The sequence below is a fragment of the Nyctibius grandis genome, chromosome 17 (genome assembly GCF_013368605.1).
Source record: "Nyctibius grandis isolate bNycGra1 chromosome 17, bNycGra1.pri, whole genome shotgun sequence".
NCBI lineage: Eukaryota > Metazoa > Chordata > Aves > Nyctibiiformes > Nyctibiidae > Nyctibius > Nyctibius grandis.
The window spans coordinates 481913-500201 of NC_090674.1; the positions used below are offsets into that span (position 1 = coordinate 481913).

Below are 18289 nucleotides of genomic sequence, written 5' to 3' on the forward strand. Positions count from 1 at the left end.
CTGGGGCTTCTTGAGGCTCCAGATAGCAAACCCTGGCCACCTCTCCTCCATGCTGGGGAAGTCTCCTCTGCATGCAGTCAGCTGTTCCTGGCACTGCCAGCTTGTATTCTGTCCCCTGCCCTCCTAGGCTTGGTAGAAGTGGACCATGAAGTCACCTGCAGGCTGGTGCAGTTCAGGAGATCCAGGCTGGAGTATACAGGAAGGGGGAGATACTGGGACCAGGGTTGTCTCTGCTGTGTGGCAGCCTGTGGGGCCCTCCTCAGTTCAGAGATCCAACAAACTCCCCAGCTGTCAGATTCAAAGGAGCTATCTGCCATGGCAAGCCCAGTCCCACTGCTCCTGGTATTGCTGTTGCATCTGATACCCCTCCATCTGCAAGTGCAGCTGGGGCCATCCCGCTGTGTGAAGGGGTTACTACCTGTCCTGCATAGTTGTGTGGGGCCTCCCGAGTCCCACTGGGACACAGTAGAGGACGGAGAGAGGCATGACATGTCCCTCGCCCACTTGGAAGGCTGCTCCCCCCTTCACATGGGGGAAGGAGGCAGCAGGACCATCAAGGTATCTGGAAAGCCAAGTTTCCACTGACAACAAAATCAAAGAGATACTGGTGGGGCTCCAGCTCCTGGTCTGGTGCCCCTTTTCCTGCTCACCACCCTGCTGCCCCTTTGCCAGGGTAAGTGTTAAGGAATGCCCGATGCGAGTCTGCAAAGCTGGTGATCAGAGATGCCTCCTGGGGCCATTTGTGTTCAGCAGCTGGGAGCGCATGGCCTGGATGCTGCTCAAGATCTTCTTCTGGTGGCCCATCATGGTGATGCCCAGACTCCGAACATCCCTGGAGAACAAAGACACTGTCAGACAACCCATGGGCTGGACCTGTGCCCGGCCCCAGAGAGACACTGCTTCTCCCCGTGTGCTCACCCCATGGACCAGCCCAGGACCCCACGCCTGGCTCCTCTCCGCTGGCCCATCAGCACAAGGCTGCTGCTGCTGAGGGTCCATGGGCACCCTCCCAGGCACAGAGGCTGCCATTCACTTGAGCACATCCTTGTGACAGGGCTGCTGTGACAGCCCAAGGGGGGAGCAGGAGCAGGAGGGGGATCACTCCTGACAGGCTGGTAGGTGACAAGATCGATGCTCTGAAATTGGATTCAGTTTTAGCGAGATGCCCTCAGATAACCCAGTCAGAAGGATGGATGGATGATGAGCCTTCCCCATTCAAAATCTTCCCCAATGTGCATGAGAAACATGGATCAGTATCAGCTCAATCCCACAGCAAAGGCCCCAAGTACAGCCTCTGATCAATGCACATGACAGTGCTCTGCCTGCGTCTCTCCATCTTCCCTTTCACTGGCTCCTGCTTTACCTGCCCCACCTTGACCAATGCATGTCCTGTCACATCTTTCCCAAGTCACGGGAACTACCACCTGGCAGCCTCATGCCTTTGACAGAGAACAAGTCTCCTCAGAGGCAGGAGAGGTTGTTGTCAGCCCTAGTACTACAAGGGATGGGGAATGTAAGTCCAGGGTAGGAGCAGGTATAGTTGTCATACTTTCTGGTACTGCTTGGAGCATCATCCACCTTGGAGAACCCCTGGACAGGTGGCAGAGCAAGCTCCTTACAACAGGAGGAAGAGGATGGGTGGTGGGACACATCTTCCCCAGCTCTCCTTACTTAACCCAGCCTTGGTCATTTGGCTATGACCTTCCACTCACTCCAAGGCCCTGTATGGTGCTTCCTTGCCTAGCTGCACTGAGCAGGGAGCCAGTCCAGTGCACTGGGGTCTGAAGAAGCTCTGAAGTGGCCCCTAGCTCTGTTAATTTCCCAATGATCCCAGAGAAGCTGCGCAGTATGGCCCAGCCACACTGTGATCCAGACATGCCTTTTGCAGGGGAAACAAAAGTCAGAACTACAAGGAGACAGCAACCTCATATGTGACCCTGCTTTGAGTGGGAGGTTGGATTAGGTGACCTCCTCAAGTGCCTTACAACCCACATTATCTGTGACCCTATGGTGACATTGAAGAGCCACTACAGAGCACCAAAGGTGACTTGGTAATCACAGCCGTTCAGTATGACTCCCACATCTCCTCTCAAAGGTCAGCACAGCCTTGGGCATCATCCCAGGTCTCAACGTGAACCTGGTATGGGCCAAGCACAGTTTCCTTAGGGGTATGTCTCTGGCTCGGGGACCAACTAGGTTGAGCAAGCCGAGGCAAGATGGCCACTGCCTGGGGCTAGTGGGGTGGTGCAGGGCAACCTCACCAGTGCTTTTTGTTCTCTGGTACTCACTCGATATTCATGCGCATCACCATTCCCAGGGAGGAGTACCCTGCCATGGCAAAATTGTCTCGGTAGTGTCCCAGTCGGATGGAGTCCAGCCAGTCCTCCACTGTCAGACAGCTGGCCAGGTCAAGGAGACCCTTGTCGAAGGGTGTTTGGGTGAACCTGGGAGCAGGACAGAACGGGTTAGACCAGGAGGTGTTGGTCCTAGGTGGCCAGGCTGTGAGGTTCACCTCAAAGAGCCTGTGACCCTGCAGGTAAGGGCATGACAGAGAGAGCCCTTGCAGGCTGGTAAAGGCAGGCACGCCACTGTGTGGGCACTGCTGTACATACTTGACCAGACCCTGGTGTGGGGATGCCACAGTGGGAGCAAGGCAGCCAAGTGCAGGATGCTTCACACTGCCCACCACAACCTGTGCCCATGGGCCCTATGCATGTCCGTGGTCACAGGGGAAGCCACTGCTGCTAGAGCTGGACAGAAATATCCCTTATTTGCTGCCAGCCACACGTTCTGCCCAGCGTCATCTTCAACCCCTGCTCATCATGGCAGCTCAGGGAGCCCTTACCGGTTCACGGTGGCTGTGCACTTCAAGTTGTCAGGGTTGCGGATGAGCTTGTCCAGGATGCCGACAATCTGTGAGAAGCGTGGCCTCTCGCTGCGGTCCTTCTGCCAGCAATCCAGCATGAGCTGGTGCAGGGCTGTGGGGCAGCCCATGGGGGCAGGCAGGCGGTAGCCTTCCTCCACCGAGTTAATGACCTGGAAGGGAACCACATGTCGAAGTGGAGCTCCACTCCTGCCCCACTCCAAGCACCCCAGACGGTAGCACACAGGGAAGATCCCTGGTGCGTGAGCTGCTGGGGCCATCAGATGGGGAAGCAGGGTGGGTGTACACAAGATTCATGCTAAATGACGTGTGCATTGCCAGCGAGCTGTGTGCGGTCTCTGTGGAGAGCTGGAAGCAGGCTGGATACCATACACGTACAAGAAGTCACTGCTGTGACAGTGGATTTATTAAGTGGTCCAACAGGCCTAAAATGTTGCAGCTTCCCTCCAGCAGACAAGCCATGAGAGCTGCACTCACATTCAGTTGTTCTACAACCAGGGCTTGCCACCGCTCAGCAAGGCTGGAGGAAACCCTGCTCGAAGGAACTGTGCAGAGAAGGTAGTGTAAGCCCCTGCATCCAAGCCCTGTTGTCACCAAAGCCACTTTCTAAAATAACAAAAGCACCAGGGAGGGAGGGGACTCTCAGGACTCCCAGTGCAGGGAGAAGGCAGATAGTTTTATAGTCCCCATAGGTAAAAAAAAAAGGGGTCCTGTGGTTCAGCAGAGTCAAAATATCCATTTTATTGCCTCCTTTTGGAAATTTTGCTCCCAGGTTGTAGTCAGAAATACAACCTACATTTTCCTACAGTTTTTATGCTACTCTTGAGGTAAGAGAGGCTACCCATAACTCTGACAAGTCCAAAGCCTGCTGCCAGGTGGTGCAAGCCTGAGGCTCTCAGCAGCCTCACGTGGGCAGTAGAAGGGATGGACCCCCACCACTGGGTGCAGGAGGGACTGGCAGGTTAATGCAGTGGGGCTGCAGTGATCCTAGGGAAGCCTTGACCTCTTCCAGGGAATGGGAAAGGTGGCACAGCACGTCCTGAAGCTCTGCAGCCAGCAGAAAGCCTTGTACAGAGCAGCAGGGATGAGGAGACCCACAGTGTGCACAATCAGGCACCGACAGGAGTCATGGTGCTGCAAGGGGAAAGGCTGTGTGGTACAATGATGGGCAACACACTGATGTTCCCACTGAGGGGACAAGCACATTGTGCAGACCCTTGTGAGAATGTGAAGAGAGGCAACGGCTGTTCTTTGGGTCCCTTTTCCCCAGCTCCCCCTGCTAGGCTGGCTTGGGTGAGGGCAGGATGAAAGGCAGGCTTGCCACCGTGCTGCCCCACATCCACTCACGTCCCGGTTGGTCATGTTCCAGTATGGGCGCTCGCCGTAGGCCAGCACCTCCCACATGACGATGCCGTAGCTCCACACATCGCTGGCCGAGGAGAACTTGCGGTATGCGATGGCCTCCGGAGCTGTCCAACGAATGGGGATCTTCCCCCCCTGAAAAAGGGAAGAACGGTAGAGGCTCAGAGCATGCAGGGCTCAGGCATCCCTACCTCTCTGGAGCTGAGACAGAGGATTACACAAGCAATATGCTGGGATGGCATCTTCTGGAAAGGACTGAGGAGGCAATCTGCACAAGATAAGTCTAGAGGTGTACCTGAAGGATGACTTCAAGGTATTTCCAGTAGAGCAAGGAGAAACCTGTGCTGTTTTACAAGGTCTTCTTCATCCACAATTCTGGACCTCAGTGTTCAAGAGAGAGGAATTAAAAGTGATGAGGTGGATCCAAGGGCTACCAGAGCACAAAAGCATGGAGCTGACCCTGGGCGCAGGCAGAGAGCTTGACTTGAGCAGACAAGGAGAGCAATGGCATGTGCTCCCTGTCCATTACTGTTTTGGCAGGCAAGCACTGAAGAGGAGGACTTGTTGAATTAAAGGACCATGCTGACAATAATCAGCAATAAATGGGCTAAGAATACTTTTAACCTGGAAGTGTGGTTGCCAGCCATTTGAAGAGGAAAGTTGTGGCACAGAGCAGCTGGGGCAGGCGTGATGTGCTTGGGAACACCTTTCAGGTATCTCAGTCTAGGGAAGTTGCTTCCACACAACTGAGTCTTGCCTACTCTGGTGCACTCCTTGATGGGGACCGAAGATGAATGATGTGTCCTTTGGGAGAGTCCCTTTTGGGAAGGCATCTCCTGAGCAGGTCAAGGTCAATAGAGGAGGAACACAGGATACGATCTTACCGCAAGTTTCTGAACAAGAAAGCATCTTCATTTTCAGGATACCCTGACTGAGACCTCACCAGAGATCTCGTGCTCCTGATCCTGTCACTGCATCCTTGTGGTTCAACTCTATCCAGACTATGCACCTAGTCTTCCTCCAGAGCAACCAGCTCTGGTGGGTTTCACTGTGCCAAGACACTTCATAGCCTCTGCCTGTGACATGCCTGGTGGCTGCTCCATACTCCAGTGACCTCCCTGCTTGCATTCACACTGAGGACATGAGACAGTGTCTCTAGAAACTGGGCAGGATTGGAAAAGGTCAGCAGGTAGGTCAATACACGAGCTCTGGTCACTCAGGTCACCTTCCTGATCCAGTGTGTCACTGACATTCTGCCTCTGGAAATTTTTTTGCAAAGATTAAAAGCACTGGGGGAAAGCTCAGAGACTGGCTTGGTGGGAGGACGGGCAGGCTATATGTGTGTTTGTAGGTCATGAACAAGGAGATGGGCTGCCTAGCTGATCTTGGGACCTTCTTACCCTTCCTCTGAGAGTCCCAAAGCCAAGAGGCAGAAGATGCTGTACTTGAACCAAGTAGCAGGAACCTTGCCCAAAATTAAAGGATCTGAAATATCAAGTTATTCCTTGAGAAACCAAAAGGAACAGCTGAACACAAAGACATGCACAGGACACATTGTGACTCACTTCACCATTTGGCTGAAGCCAAGCCAAGAGCATAAAGACCATGTTCTCCAGGCTGAGCCACTGTGCACTCAGCCCTCAGAGCTGCAACCACGTTGGGCCCTGCTCTGCAGTGCCATGAGCTATCTCAAACTAGCCTGAAGCACTTCCTGCTTCTCTAGTCCCGGTCCTTCTGAAAAGTGATGCTCAAACTCCTCAGCGGCAGCTCTAAACTGGCCTCCATTGAGAAATGTTTATCCACCACATTTGCCAAGCCAGAGGTGTGCCTGGGGAGCACACTAATTCCTTTCATTGCCCGAGAAGTGCAAAAAGAGCACATTCCCTCAATATATTTAATTACCCCCCTGATGACCTCCAGTGGAGGAGCACATCAAGCTCCAGAGCTGTTAGGTTGGCCAGAAAATCTTAAAATGATTTCAGATAAAAGCCTCCTACCTTAAAACAAAATCATCTAGGTTGCAAAGCCAATTCCCACCTTTTCCACCCCCCTGAAAGAGGCAGAGTCACATGGAAAAGCCAGTGTGTGGCCACGCTGCTGAAGAGTGTACCATAACACTGACCGATGGCTCTAGGACAAGTGAAGGAGTGGATGGAGCTACGTGGTCTAGGGAAGGACTCCAATGGGAACATGGGACCGTCCCTGTGCAGTGGGCCATGTATGACCACAAGAGCTGTTGGCTGGGGAGGCTTGATCAGATCCCTGCTCTCCCACCCTGTTTCTCTTTGTTCACTGCACACTTCGGTTCTGGGATGTCCTTGTATGAAGGACAATGCATTAAGGCTCAGAAGCTCTTTGAGTTCATGCTCTTGGTCCAGACATCAGCAGTGAAGTGACTATCTCCACTCCTGCCCTCCCTGCCTTCACTTGAGAGTGTCTAACTTCTCCATCTGTCAGTGGCCTGGGACAATCACCATCAGTAAGGATCACCAAGACTGCAATGCTAGGAGCCACGCACCGTGGTGGTGTATGCAGCATCGGGGTCATCCTCCAGGATGCGGGAGAGGCCAAAGTCAGACACTTTGCAGACCAGGTTGCTGTTCACCAGGATGTTGCGGGCAGCCAGGTCCCGGTGCACATAGCCCAGGTCAGACAGATACCTCATGCCTGCTCCGATGCCACGCAACATGCCCACCAGTTGGATGATGGTGAACTGGCCATCACGTTTCTGGAGAGGAAATAACACAGAGTTCATTCACAATTTTCACCAGCATCCTATTGATTCTGCTCGCATTAAACTAACCCCGTAGTACCTCTGTTCTTTGGTTTAGTACCTCCTCTAACCCCAATGCCTCTCTCTTGTCCCCTCAGCCCACCTCCTGTCCTTCCAGCACCTCTGACACACCACTCAGGCAGGTGCCCCTGCCTTTGCAGTCCTGCTCTGGGGAGCTGGCCGCGATGCCCTGGAACTGGTGTCTGCTGGGGAGGTGAGAGCCCAGAGCACACCACTGTCGTGACGGGGTCGCAGTGGCCACGATGCTGAGGAGCAGAAACCAGCCTCTCCTGCAGTCACTCGGCCCAGGGGGATGTGCAGTGAATAAAAATACAAAAGAGCTCCTTACCCTGAGGAAGGTGTCTAGCGAGCCATTCTCCATGTATTCAGTAACAATCATTACCAATTTGCCTGCAGAAGACAAGGGAGGTCAAGTTAGCAGAGAAGTCACCTTCCTCCGGGATGACCAGTGCCAGGCTTTTACTGGGAGAGACATGAATCCAGGCCCGTGGATCTCCTGCAGCCCCGCAGAGCTATCTGACCCCTGCACCATGCAGGACAGGCACGACGGTGGGGATGTGGCAATAACCTCAACACTTACTCCTCCCTCCAGGTGCTATTGATGTGGCTAGGTCAGCTTTGTTATCCCACTGAAATTTGCATTCCATTAGCATAACGTTTTGCATTAGAATGTGCTTTTTTGAAGGAAGAATTCAAATTATGATTCAATACAAGCAGCCTTTAAAATAAATGCTAATGGGTAGGACATCTCCTAAACCAATAACCCTGACCTGGGCACACTGTGGAGCAAGGTAGGGAACTGCCGCATGGAAAGTTTGTCCTGTAAGAGAAGGCAAGTGGGTGGGATGGAGGAGACCCCAGCTAAATGGACATCTGACAAGTGAGCACCTGGGGCAGTTGAAGGATGGAGTGCACCCAAAGTCATCCCTGATCCCCATCTCCCAGGGTGACCACAGGGAGATACATCCCAGCTCTGTCCCACCATAGGGTCTCAACCCCACCAGCCACATACTCCTGGTCACCACCCCCTCCAGATGGATGACGTTGGGGTGGTCGAACTGTGCCATGATGCTGGCTTCGCTCAGGAAGTCCCGTCTCTGCTTCTCTGTGTAGCCTGCTTTCAGAGCCTTGATGGCCACAGGAATCTCCCTCTTCCCTGGTAGCTTCAGGCGGCCGTAGCACACCTCTCCGGACTCCCCTGCAAGGCAAGGGAAAGTGAGGGCATGGGGAGCTGAGGAGCATCATGGATCATCCAGTCTGTGGCATGCTCGAAGCATACTCCAGCCCCTCAGGACTCCTGGGCTCTTTGTGCATTGCTGCCTCTGAGTACAGGAAGGATTGCCCACCATCGGCTTCCAGTGCCACCTCTGCTCTGGGCTAAGCCCTTGGGGTGCTGCTGGTGAAGTTCCAGCTCCGTCTCTGCCCCGTGCTTCCCCGCAAGCCCCTGTTCCTATGCAAAAAACCCTTTTGTTCTGAAAATTTACCATTTTGCTTGCCATTTCATTTGCATCTTGTCACCCCAGACGCTTGCTCCGAGGTTTGAAAGCAGGGTGGCCGTGTTGGAGCACCCACGCGGGACAGGCTGAGCCATCTGCCGTGTCAGCCTGAGCTGTAGGTGCCACGCTGGCTGAGCAGCAACCCTCTGCACCAGGCTGCCTCCAAAGAGCTTATTTCATGCACTAAAAAAAAACCCCACTCTATCCATGTTTTCGATCTCAAAAGGATAAGGAGCAGATGAAGCCCTGGCTGAGCACTGTGTCAGTGCTGCGCAGCCTGCTGTGGTCCCAGCGGGCCATGGGGACAGCACAACCTTAGACCGTGAATTTCCCTGAGCAGATGTGATACAAAGAGGCAGCCTGGCCTGGGAACTCACCAGACCCAATGACCTTCTCGATCTTGATCCGGGAGGCCTCGATTTCACGGGTGAACTCATGCACGGCTCGGCAGGGGTCCTCATATGTGTGAGGATCCACGTAGAACTTGGACTCGGGGAACTTCACTGCCAAGTTTCAAAGGGGAGAGAGGAGATAAGCTCTTTCAGGCAGCCCTGTCGAGAAGCAGGGGCACCCAGCTGCCGGACAAAGGATGGGCAGGGGCAGGACTTCTTGGGTTGACATGATGAGGAGTCACAGAGGTTGCAGCCCCAAGGAAACCCAAGGCACTCTTTGGCATTCCAGTGTCCTCAGAGCAGTGCAGGACCTGGTGGCCCAGATCTCCTCCATGTGATTGTCCCCCTCCATCAACCCCCCACCCCTCGCCTGTGATGAATTTTGCACTATTCTGGCTTGCTGCTGTCTGGGATGAACGTACTGCAGTCCCATCTCACACTGTGCAGCCCTTCAACCCCGTTACCAGGATGCTCCTGAGATCAGAGCCCTGGCTCAGCTCTCCCAGACACATTCCCAGAAGCAGGCAGTGGTTGAAATCCTTCCCCCTGGAAACCACAGCACTGCCAGGGGGCAATGGTCCAGGTCCCTGCCCATACACAGGGTTGAGGTCCTCCATACCCCAGAAGCCCTACCTTGCCCATTCTGATAATGCATCTTCTCCTCGTCGGAGTCCTGGAAAGCCTTGCTGTACCCACAGTGCCTGCCATAGAGACACAAGAGACAGAAGAGGTGCTCTTATCCCTAGCTCCCACAAGCAGCCCAAAAGGCAGGGTGGAAGGCAGTGCGTGCCAGGGCTGTAGGCGGCCCAGGAGGATCTGGAGTTAACACTTGGCCCTCCACCAGCTGCATTCCTGCGTCTTGCTGGACTGACAATTTGGCCTGGAGCAAGGTACTTTCCAGGTGCTCTCCAAGGCTTGTCAGTGCTAAAAGCTGCAACCCCTTTGTCTCCTCTGGGCATCAGCATGTGTGTTCCACATGACTGTCTCAGCAGCACATAGTCCTCTTGGACTTTTCTGATGGAGAAGAGACCTCTCTACTCCTGACCAACCTCCTAGCCCATCCAGTCAGGCCTTGTACTGGTAGTGGTACTGGTACTATGTCTATCACTATTGCTATGGCTATTGCTGTTCAGCCTTCTGGCACAAGGGGAAGGTCTGGAGACTGGATCTACCTCAGGGAAGATGGAGGCATGCTGACTTCTAAATGAACTTCCTTGGTTGCTTATGAACCCCTAACCTATGGATGCTCTGAACAAACTGAGGAGAAAAGTTGCACCCAAGTTCTCCTGCCCTGCTGGTGACAAGCCACACCGATCTCCAGAAAACACTTACCTCTTCTTGCAGATTAGGACCACCAGCAATGCAACGAGGCCAGTGATGAGTGTCAGGCAGATCCAGACAATCGTCATCGTGTCGTACTGGAGAGAGACTGAAAGAAGCAGGGTAGGAATGAGGCGAACTGGAGTGAGAAGCACTCTGCTCTGCTCAGAAACTCACCTACCCCACTGGGGTCATGTTCTTCAAAGATCACGGAATCAAACAGAATCACAGAATCAATCAGGTTGGAAGAGACCTCTGGGATCATCGAGTCCAACCATTGCCCTGGCACCACCATGGCAACTAGACCATGGCACTAAGTGCCATGTCCAGTCTTTTCTTAAACACATCCAGAGATGGTGACTCCACCACCTCCCTGGGCAGCCCCTTCCAATGGCTAATGACCCTTGCTGAGAAGAAATGCTTCCTAATGTCCAACTTGAACCTCCCCTGGCGAAGCTTGAGGCTATGGCCTCTTGTCCTATTGCTAGTTGCCTGGGAGAAGAGGCCAACTCCCACTGTGCTACAACCTCCCTTCAGGTAGTTGTAGACTGCAATAAGGTCACCTCTGAGCCTCCTCTTCTCCAGGCTAAACACCCCCAGCTCCCTCAGCTGCTCCTCATAGGTCAGACCCTCCAGACCCTTCACTGGCTTAGTTGCCCTCCTCTGGACTCGCTCCAACACCTCAACATCTTTCTTGAAGTGCGGGGCCCAGAACTGGACACAGGATTCAAGGTGCGGCCTCACCAGTGCCGAGTACAGAGGGATGATCACTTCCCTAGAGCAGCTGGCTACACTATTCTTAATAGAGGCCAGGATGCCATTGGCTTTCTTGGCCACCTGGGCACACTGCTGGCTCATGTTTAGCCGGTGTCGATCAGCACCCCCAGGTCTCTTTCTGCCGGGCCGCTTTCTAACCACTCTTCCCCCAGATAAAGAACCATTCCCCATCCAGTCCCATTTTTGAGGCTCTCCCAGTGTACAGGGACCATTTACACACAGGGAAACCAAGTACAGCTCTGGAAAAACCACAGGGATACATCAAACCAGAGTCTGGAGCCTCAGGACCTCACCAGGTCTTCCCTGCATTAACTGCTATGTCCTTCCTCCTTCTTCTTTCTAACATATAAGCACATCTCAGGAGGGCAACCTCGAGCAAGCCCTGCAAGCTGAAACTCCAGGAGATGTGCCTCCAGCCTCTCTCCCTGCGTGGCAGAGGCACAATCGCCATGGACAAGGGCATCACCGTCCCCCATTCTCCCCACACTTCCCACATCCCACAATTACACACACTCACCTGGCTTCCCCGTTTCCACCTCCACAATCTGACTGAACCTCCCACAGCCAGCAGAGGTGCGAGCCCGAACCTGGAAAATGTAGCGGGTTGCAGGCCTGAGCCCAGAGATGGTGGCAGTGGTGCCCTTGGATTTCAGAGTTGAATAGCTCTGCATTTCCTTGTCCTGGGGAAAAGCAACACCAAAAACCTTGCTTCATCAGCACAGCAACCACAAAGTCTTCCAAAATAGTCCTTTGTGCAAGGCTGGCTGATAGCAGCAATTGCACCAGCAGGATTTAAACCGAGCCATGCCCCTGTCTAAATCCACCACCCTGGGACAGGTTTACCGCAGCAAACTCAGCGTTACCTTCTCGTAGTACTTGATCTCGTACTCCAGGATGATGCCGTTGGGCTGGTCTGGCTCTTGCCACAGCAAGGTGACGCTGTTCTGGCCTGTGCTCTCCTGGTGGACCACCACCACCTGGGATGGGGCTGGGGATGCAGACAGCAGGGTGTTAGGTGCCTGCTGATGGGGGTCCTGCATGGGTGGGGGCAGCAGGGAAGGGTGGAACTGGAGCCCCGTGCAGGACCCCTGGTTTAAACCATATTTCTGTTTTAATTAAAGCCATGTGGAGGTGAGCGCTGTGAAGGGGCTTGCAAACGGGCTTTTGTTTGCTTCATTTGACTCGATCCCTTTCCTGTAGAGTGAGCAGGCTCCGAGGAGATGAAAGAGGAGAGCACTGTCCCAGCATAGGCAGGAGGGGACACTGGTGCTTTGTTGTGATCTGGGGCCCAAAAGGAGAAGGGGTTGCAGGGATGGAGGTTGTGGACATCCCTGGCAGGACCCTGACCCCTTCTGCCCCACCTGGGGAAGGGTGAGAGGGAAAGGGGAAGCAGGAAAGGGGAGATGATGAAGGCCCAGAGGGGTGATCAGGGACTGAGCATCAGTCTAAAGGTGCCCTGGGGTGCTCTCCTGCCCTGAGATACTTGTCACCTGCCTGGGTCTGGGTTGGGAGCCTGTGAATCAGTCTTTGTACCTGCTATGTCCAAATTGGAGCTGCCACAGCTGGAGGAGCCAAATCACCAGCCTATTTTCCTGCTGGGAAAATCCCCGCTGGAAGGACCCCACAGAGTGCCAGCCATTGGGTCCCACTCATGGGAAGGGGTCAGGCACCCCTCATGACCCTAACTGCCAGGTGAAAAATGGGATGTGGCAGCTCTGAGGAAGATAGAGCTGCCATCTGCCCTGGCTGCAGCTCAGGGGCATCGCTGGAGCAGCACAGAGACCAAAAGAGGATGAAGAGGCTGCAGTAGCAGTGGGGCACCCAGGGACTGAAAGGCAGCACTTATAGCTCAGTTTGTCTTCAGGCTAGCTCCTCTGAGAAGCAGAAATCAGTCAGGACACAGGGCCCCGGGGAGCTGGGACTGGGTGGGATGGAGGAAATCAGCTAAACCCTGCAGGCACGTGCAGCATCATCTCTCCAAACAGCCCCAGGGCACCTCTGCTGCACCGGCTCCTGCCCTGCTCAGTCTCCCAGGGCTTGGGGGGACAGAAGTGACCAGCACCCAGCATGAGCAAGCCACCCTGTGCAGTGCGGCAGGGTTCCCTCAGCCCCCCAGGGTGGACAGGGATGCTCTGTGATGTGCAGCATCTGGTGCACCGTGCAGGCACAGCAGCTAAACTTCAATCACTACCAAATTCCCAACCCCCTGGTTTCGCAGCACGTGCTCAGCATCCACTTTCCAGCAGAGAGTTTGAAATGGGAATATTCAGCACTTCCCGAGAGCATCTGCCTCTGAGGCATCACGCTGACGCTGCTCATCAACACTTGGAGGGATCATGAAGGAGTGACACAGCAAGACTGAGCCACTTCATAGAATCACAGATTCATTTTGGTTGGAAAGGACCTTTAAGATCATCGAGTCCAACCATTAACCTAACACTACCAAGTCCACCACTAAACCAAATCCCTAAACACCACATCTACACGGCTTTTAAATGCCTCCAGTGTTTCGTGACACAACCACTTCCCTGGGCAAAAGCCCCGTTTCCACATGGGCTTGGCAGAGGGCTGAAGAAGTGCTATGGATAGGCAGCAGTAACAAAAGGGCCTTGTTCTTGTGCCAGCCATGAGCTCACCCAGCAAGGCTCCCTGTGTTTCTCCTGCTGGCACCACCGCCATGAGAGCAGAAGGGGCTCAGCATCAGGGGAAGTTCCCGTGGGCTTGTCTCCAACCAGGAGGATTAACGAGAAGGGTCAGTCCCTGCCCGGTCCCCTCTGCCTACAGCAGGCTCCATGGAAAGGGACTTAGTTGGGCTCTGCTCTGAGGAGATGCCCAGGTGACCCTGGAGCAAGGTCCTGGCCCACCTGGGCTGGAGCATTGCTCAGAAGTATTTCCTGGGGAAAGAGCATTTCACAGCAAGGTATTTGCAAAAATGAGACATGCCTGAGAGAGACTTTTCCCAGCGAACATTGCTGTCACCTGCCAGGGACTGGCATTGGTGTGAACTAAGAGCAGAGCATGAACTGCTGCTTGGCCCTTTGGGAAGGGACAGAAGGCTGCAGGAACAGCCTGAAAGATTCGTGCTCCACTTAGCATTCCTGTCAATAAATACATGTTCTCCGTGCCCCCTGTCTCCTGCAGAAAAGGAGCCTCCACCAGTGGCTGCAGGCTGAAGTGGAGGGAAAGGAGCATGAAAAAGGATACCATGAACTAGAGAAGGGTAAGAGTTGCCTTGGGCAGCAGCTTGTCTCCAGCCCATCCTGGCTCCCTGAACACACCTCCAGCAGCAAAGAGGAGAGGGGTGACATCTCCTGGGGGTCCCATGCTCATCACCAAACCAGCCCTTGGCTCCTGGTGCAGGTTCTGGCTCCTGCAGACACTGGCTGGAGCAACGTCAGAGCAACATCATCATCACCCACATGCGCAAAGCCTGTGGGGGGTGTCTGCTCCTCCTACCTGCCTGGTTTGTAGTGATGTTGGCAACTGCGGCTCTCCTGGATTCCAGGCTGAGGTCAGACACACCATTGACAGCCTCCACCCAAAAGGAGTAGTTGGTGTGGGCCAGGAGGTTGGTCACTGTCAGCGCTCCCTGCACCAGGCTCATCTGCTGCGGCACGAAGCGGATCCCACTGCCGCACGCTTCGCACTGGCCAGTGTTCCCCGCACAGCGCCGGCAGACCACGTTGTACACGATGTCAGCACGTCCCCCCTTGTCCAGGGGCGGGCCCCACTCCAGTGTCACCGAGGTGCCATTTACACTGGAGATCAGGTTCACAGGAGCAGAGGGGGGCCCTGGAAAAGAAGCAGAGGTTCAGGCAGAGTGGGTGCTGCTGATGTGTGGTGGGACTGGCAGAGCATGGGACCAACGGGGAGGTGCACCTTGGGCAGCGTGTACCTGCATGTACAAAAGATGCTACAGGGAATACAGAGCTGCCCAGAGTAGGAAAGGCTCCAAACAGAAGACAGCAAAGACACAGACAGGTCTCGGGGTGAAATGCCATGGGGGTAAGATGCTCTGGATCAGGATGCCAAATGCCAGGCAGGCAAGAGCTGATGTTTGTTCTGGAGGAGGCAGGGAGCAATGGGGATGCATGAAGCTTTTGGGGGAAGAGCCAAGGTGTTGATGGACTGGACAGTGGAGCACAGGATCTGCTCCTCTAAAGGAAAAGGTAAACTTACATTTCCTGGGGACATTACCAGTCTTGGGTAGATATCCCCTAAGGAAACACAAGTTAGATGTTGCTGACCTGTCTTTCACCCTGGCTCCAGCTAGCAGCCCCACACCTTTCTGCCCTCCTGGACCAACTACAGAGAGGAGGACTCCTCCTGGGATGTTCTTGTCCACTTTTAATAGCACCGGGCCCCTCAAAGCAGCCTATTCAGAGCTGAGCTGAAACTGTATGACAAGCCCTAGTGCCACCGTTCACCCGCAGCAAAGTAGAGCACAGCAACACTTGTGCTGCCCCGTGGTCTCCCAGGGGTCTGACCACCCTGGGCATTTCTGCAAAGGAAAGCAGCCAGCAAGTGGCTGGCATGCTGGCTGGTGTGTGAGCAGGTGAGCTTGCCAGCAGAGTCATGGTCTCACCCTGCTCCATTGCAAGAGAGAGCCCTGGAGGAGCAGACCCTGGCCAGGGATGTTTGGAGAGCAGCAGGATGAGGATGAGACAGAAGACGGTGAGCGAGTGCAGCTAAGGGGGTCTCAGCTCGTGCGCCGAAGGGAGACCTGGGGTTGAAATGCTGCTACAGCGCCTTGGGCAGCATGCACAGAGGCGAGCGTGCATGCTGGGCTCAGCCTGGGAGCATCTGCTGTGTCTGAAGCGTGCCCCACGGCAGAGCAGCCGGGCGCCTGGGCAGCCGGGGTACTCACGCGTGCAGGCGGCCGAGGGGGGGTCCTGCACCGCCCTGTAGAAGCTGCTGTCGCAGCGGCACACATGGGCTGCCCGGTTCTCCGAATGGCTGTGCAAGGGGCACTTTGCACATAACTGGTCCCCGGGGGCCGACTTGTAAAATCCCAGCTGGCAGGCTGCAGAGGAGGGAACGGGCAGAGGTCAGAGGGATGCGCCTGGACAAGGAGCATCCCATAGAATCATAGAATCCTTTTGGTTGGAAAGGACCTTTAAGATCATCGAGTCCAACCATTAACCTAGCACTGCCAAGGCCACTACTAAACCATGTCCCTCAGCACAACATCTCATGGCTTTTAAATACCTCCAGGGATGGGGACTCCACCACTGCCCTGGGCAGCCTGTTCCAGTGCTTGACAACCCTTTTGGGGAAGAAATTGTCCCTGATCTCCAATCTAAACCTCCCCTGGTGCAACTTGAGGCTGTTTCCTCTTGTCCTATCACTTGTTACCTGGGAGAAGAAACTAACATCTTCCTTGCTAAACCCTCCTTTCAGGTAGTTGTAGAGAGTGAGAAGGTCTCCCCTCAGCCTCCTTTTCTCCAGACTAAACACCTCCAGGTCCCTCAGCCGCTCCTCATCACACTTGTGCTCCAGACCCTTCACCAGCTTTGTTACCCTTCTCTGGACTCTCTCCAGCACCTCAAAGTCTTTCTTGTAGTGAGGGGCCCAAAACTGAACACAGGATTCGAGGTGTGGCCTCACCACTGATGACTCAGTGGATCCCACCAACACAAAGCTGGACCCTGCTCTCACCCCCACCCCAGTGCGTGGGAAACCAGTCTTTCTCCCCAGTGCCTGTGTGAGTCCCCCCTCCAGCTGTCCATCTGGAAACCAGGCTCTGTGAAAACTGCTTTTGTCTCTCGCCCAGGCTGTACTTACTGCCATCCTGGTACCCATTCCCCACTGTTTCACAAGCAGACTAGAGTGCCTCTGCTTTTTGTGAGCTGTCTGCAAAGCTCGAGGTGCTCTCCTTGCACCCGTGCCTGCTTTCCAGACCTCTCCCCACTGCAGCCACCCCTCCGGGCCACCACCTGGCCCCAGGGCAAGATTAAACCAGGTAGCACTCAAAATCACCTTGTTAACTATTCCAAGAACCATCATTTATGGGGCAAATTTATGGCACAGTCCTCACTTCACAGTGGTTGCTATACTACCCATGCTGGGTTTGCCCAGGTGCCCAAGAGCATCCATGTGGACAGTTTCAAGAACTAAAAGCTCCACACCTGGACACGGTGCATGTCCCTCTGCAATCCCCCGGCGAGCTACTGTACAAAGCAACAAGTTTCCTTGCACAAAACAAAGGGAAAACACCCTCTCCTCTTTCATGTTGCAGCAAACCGGCAGCGCAGGCATGCTGCCTGCTTTCTGCGGAGGGACAGCAAAGCCAAATGAGCCAGCCTGAGCTTTTTCTGACAGCACAACCCACCTTCAGTTGCTCTGCCTCCTCCTGGTGCTGGGGGCTTTGCGGCAGGAGCAGACACTCATCCCACGCCAGGGCTGGCATCGGTCTGCTCCATCATACCCCCACCTCTCCCAGCAGTCCCGCGGGTGAATCATTTGTCACACAAACAAACAACTCATCTCTTGTTAGGAAAATCAATTAGCTCAAGAATGACATGTGGCATGTCAGGTATCTGTCTGAGGGTGGAAGGATTTGTCCTCTCTTGCAGATTTTGATTCCAAATAAGGAAAAACAGGCTCTGTCTGGGTCCCCATATTCATCAAGTACTTCTAGGACCAGTTCCAGTGATTTGAGCCTTAATCCTGTCTCTGACTCATTTCTGTTTTTCCCTACTGAGGCAGTAATACCTTCATTTTCCCATCTTTACCCCCAGTGGCCACCTCTGCATACTGCCTCAATTTTTGCTTCCAAGCATGTAGAAGGGTTTTGTTTGCAATCCAGCATCCCCGGTGGTCTGGGTCCCTCTGTGCTGGCCGTTTGTTCTGCTTCTGTGCCGATTTGTTTTCTTATTAAAAACACTCTTTTCCTTGCCACAGATCTGCCTGGACTGATTGCAACCAACTTCTTTCACATATCACACACTGCAGAGTAATACTATGGCCTCTTTATAACGGAGCTACTTCCAGCAATGGCAGCTGAAGGCTGTGCTCCAGCCACACATGTCCCTGGTGGCTTGCTGGTCCCTCTTCAGACTCTGTCACCAGCTTCCGTGACAGTTGTGCACTGAATGTTGCTTTAGAGACAGGGGAGAAATACCACCAGCAGGATGTACACGTGCTGCACGTGCCAGAGATGTTGGTATCGCAGGTTGTTATCACAGCTTGGGATAGCAGGCTGGAAAAAACAAAGGCCAGAAGCTCCAGAGTTTGTTCATAAATTCCTGCTCCTCTACTCCCT

General features: G+C 54.2%; 1 protein-coding gene across 1 annotated transcript in view; it reads right to left on the reverse strand.

Moving 5' to 3' along the window:
* Positions 1-717: 717 nt before the first annotated feature.
* Positions 718-18289, reverse strand: part of EPHA8 (EPH receptor A8) — a 51842-nt gene continuing 34270 nt past the window's right edge. The window contains exons 4-17 of the mRNA XM_068415072.1: positions 15893-16048; positions 14482-14817; positions 11889-12013; positions 11543-11705; positions 10261-10357; positions 9562-9629; positions 8914-9039; positions 8053-8238; positions 7369-7430; positions 6765-6974; positions 4232-4381; positions 2846-3036; positions 2289-2444; positions 718-832 (exon numbers count right to left, since the gene is read on the reverse strand). Coding sequence (XP_068271173.1) covers positions 718-832; positions 2289-2444; positions 2846-3036; positions 4232-4381; positions 6765-6974; positions 7369-7430; positions 8053-8238; positions 8914-9039; positions 9562-9629; positions 10261-10357; positions 11543-11705; positions 11889-12013; positions 14482-14817; positions 15893-16048 — 2141 coding nt within the window. The remainder of the gene's footprint in view (positions 833-2288; positions 2445-2845; positions 3037-4231; positions 4382-6764; positions 6975-7368; positions 7431-8052; positions 8239-8913; positions 9040-9561; positions 9630-10260; positions 10358-11542; positions 11706-11888; positions 12014-14481; positions 14818-15892; positions 16049-18289) is intronic.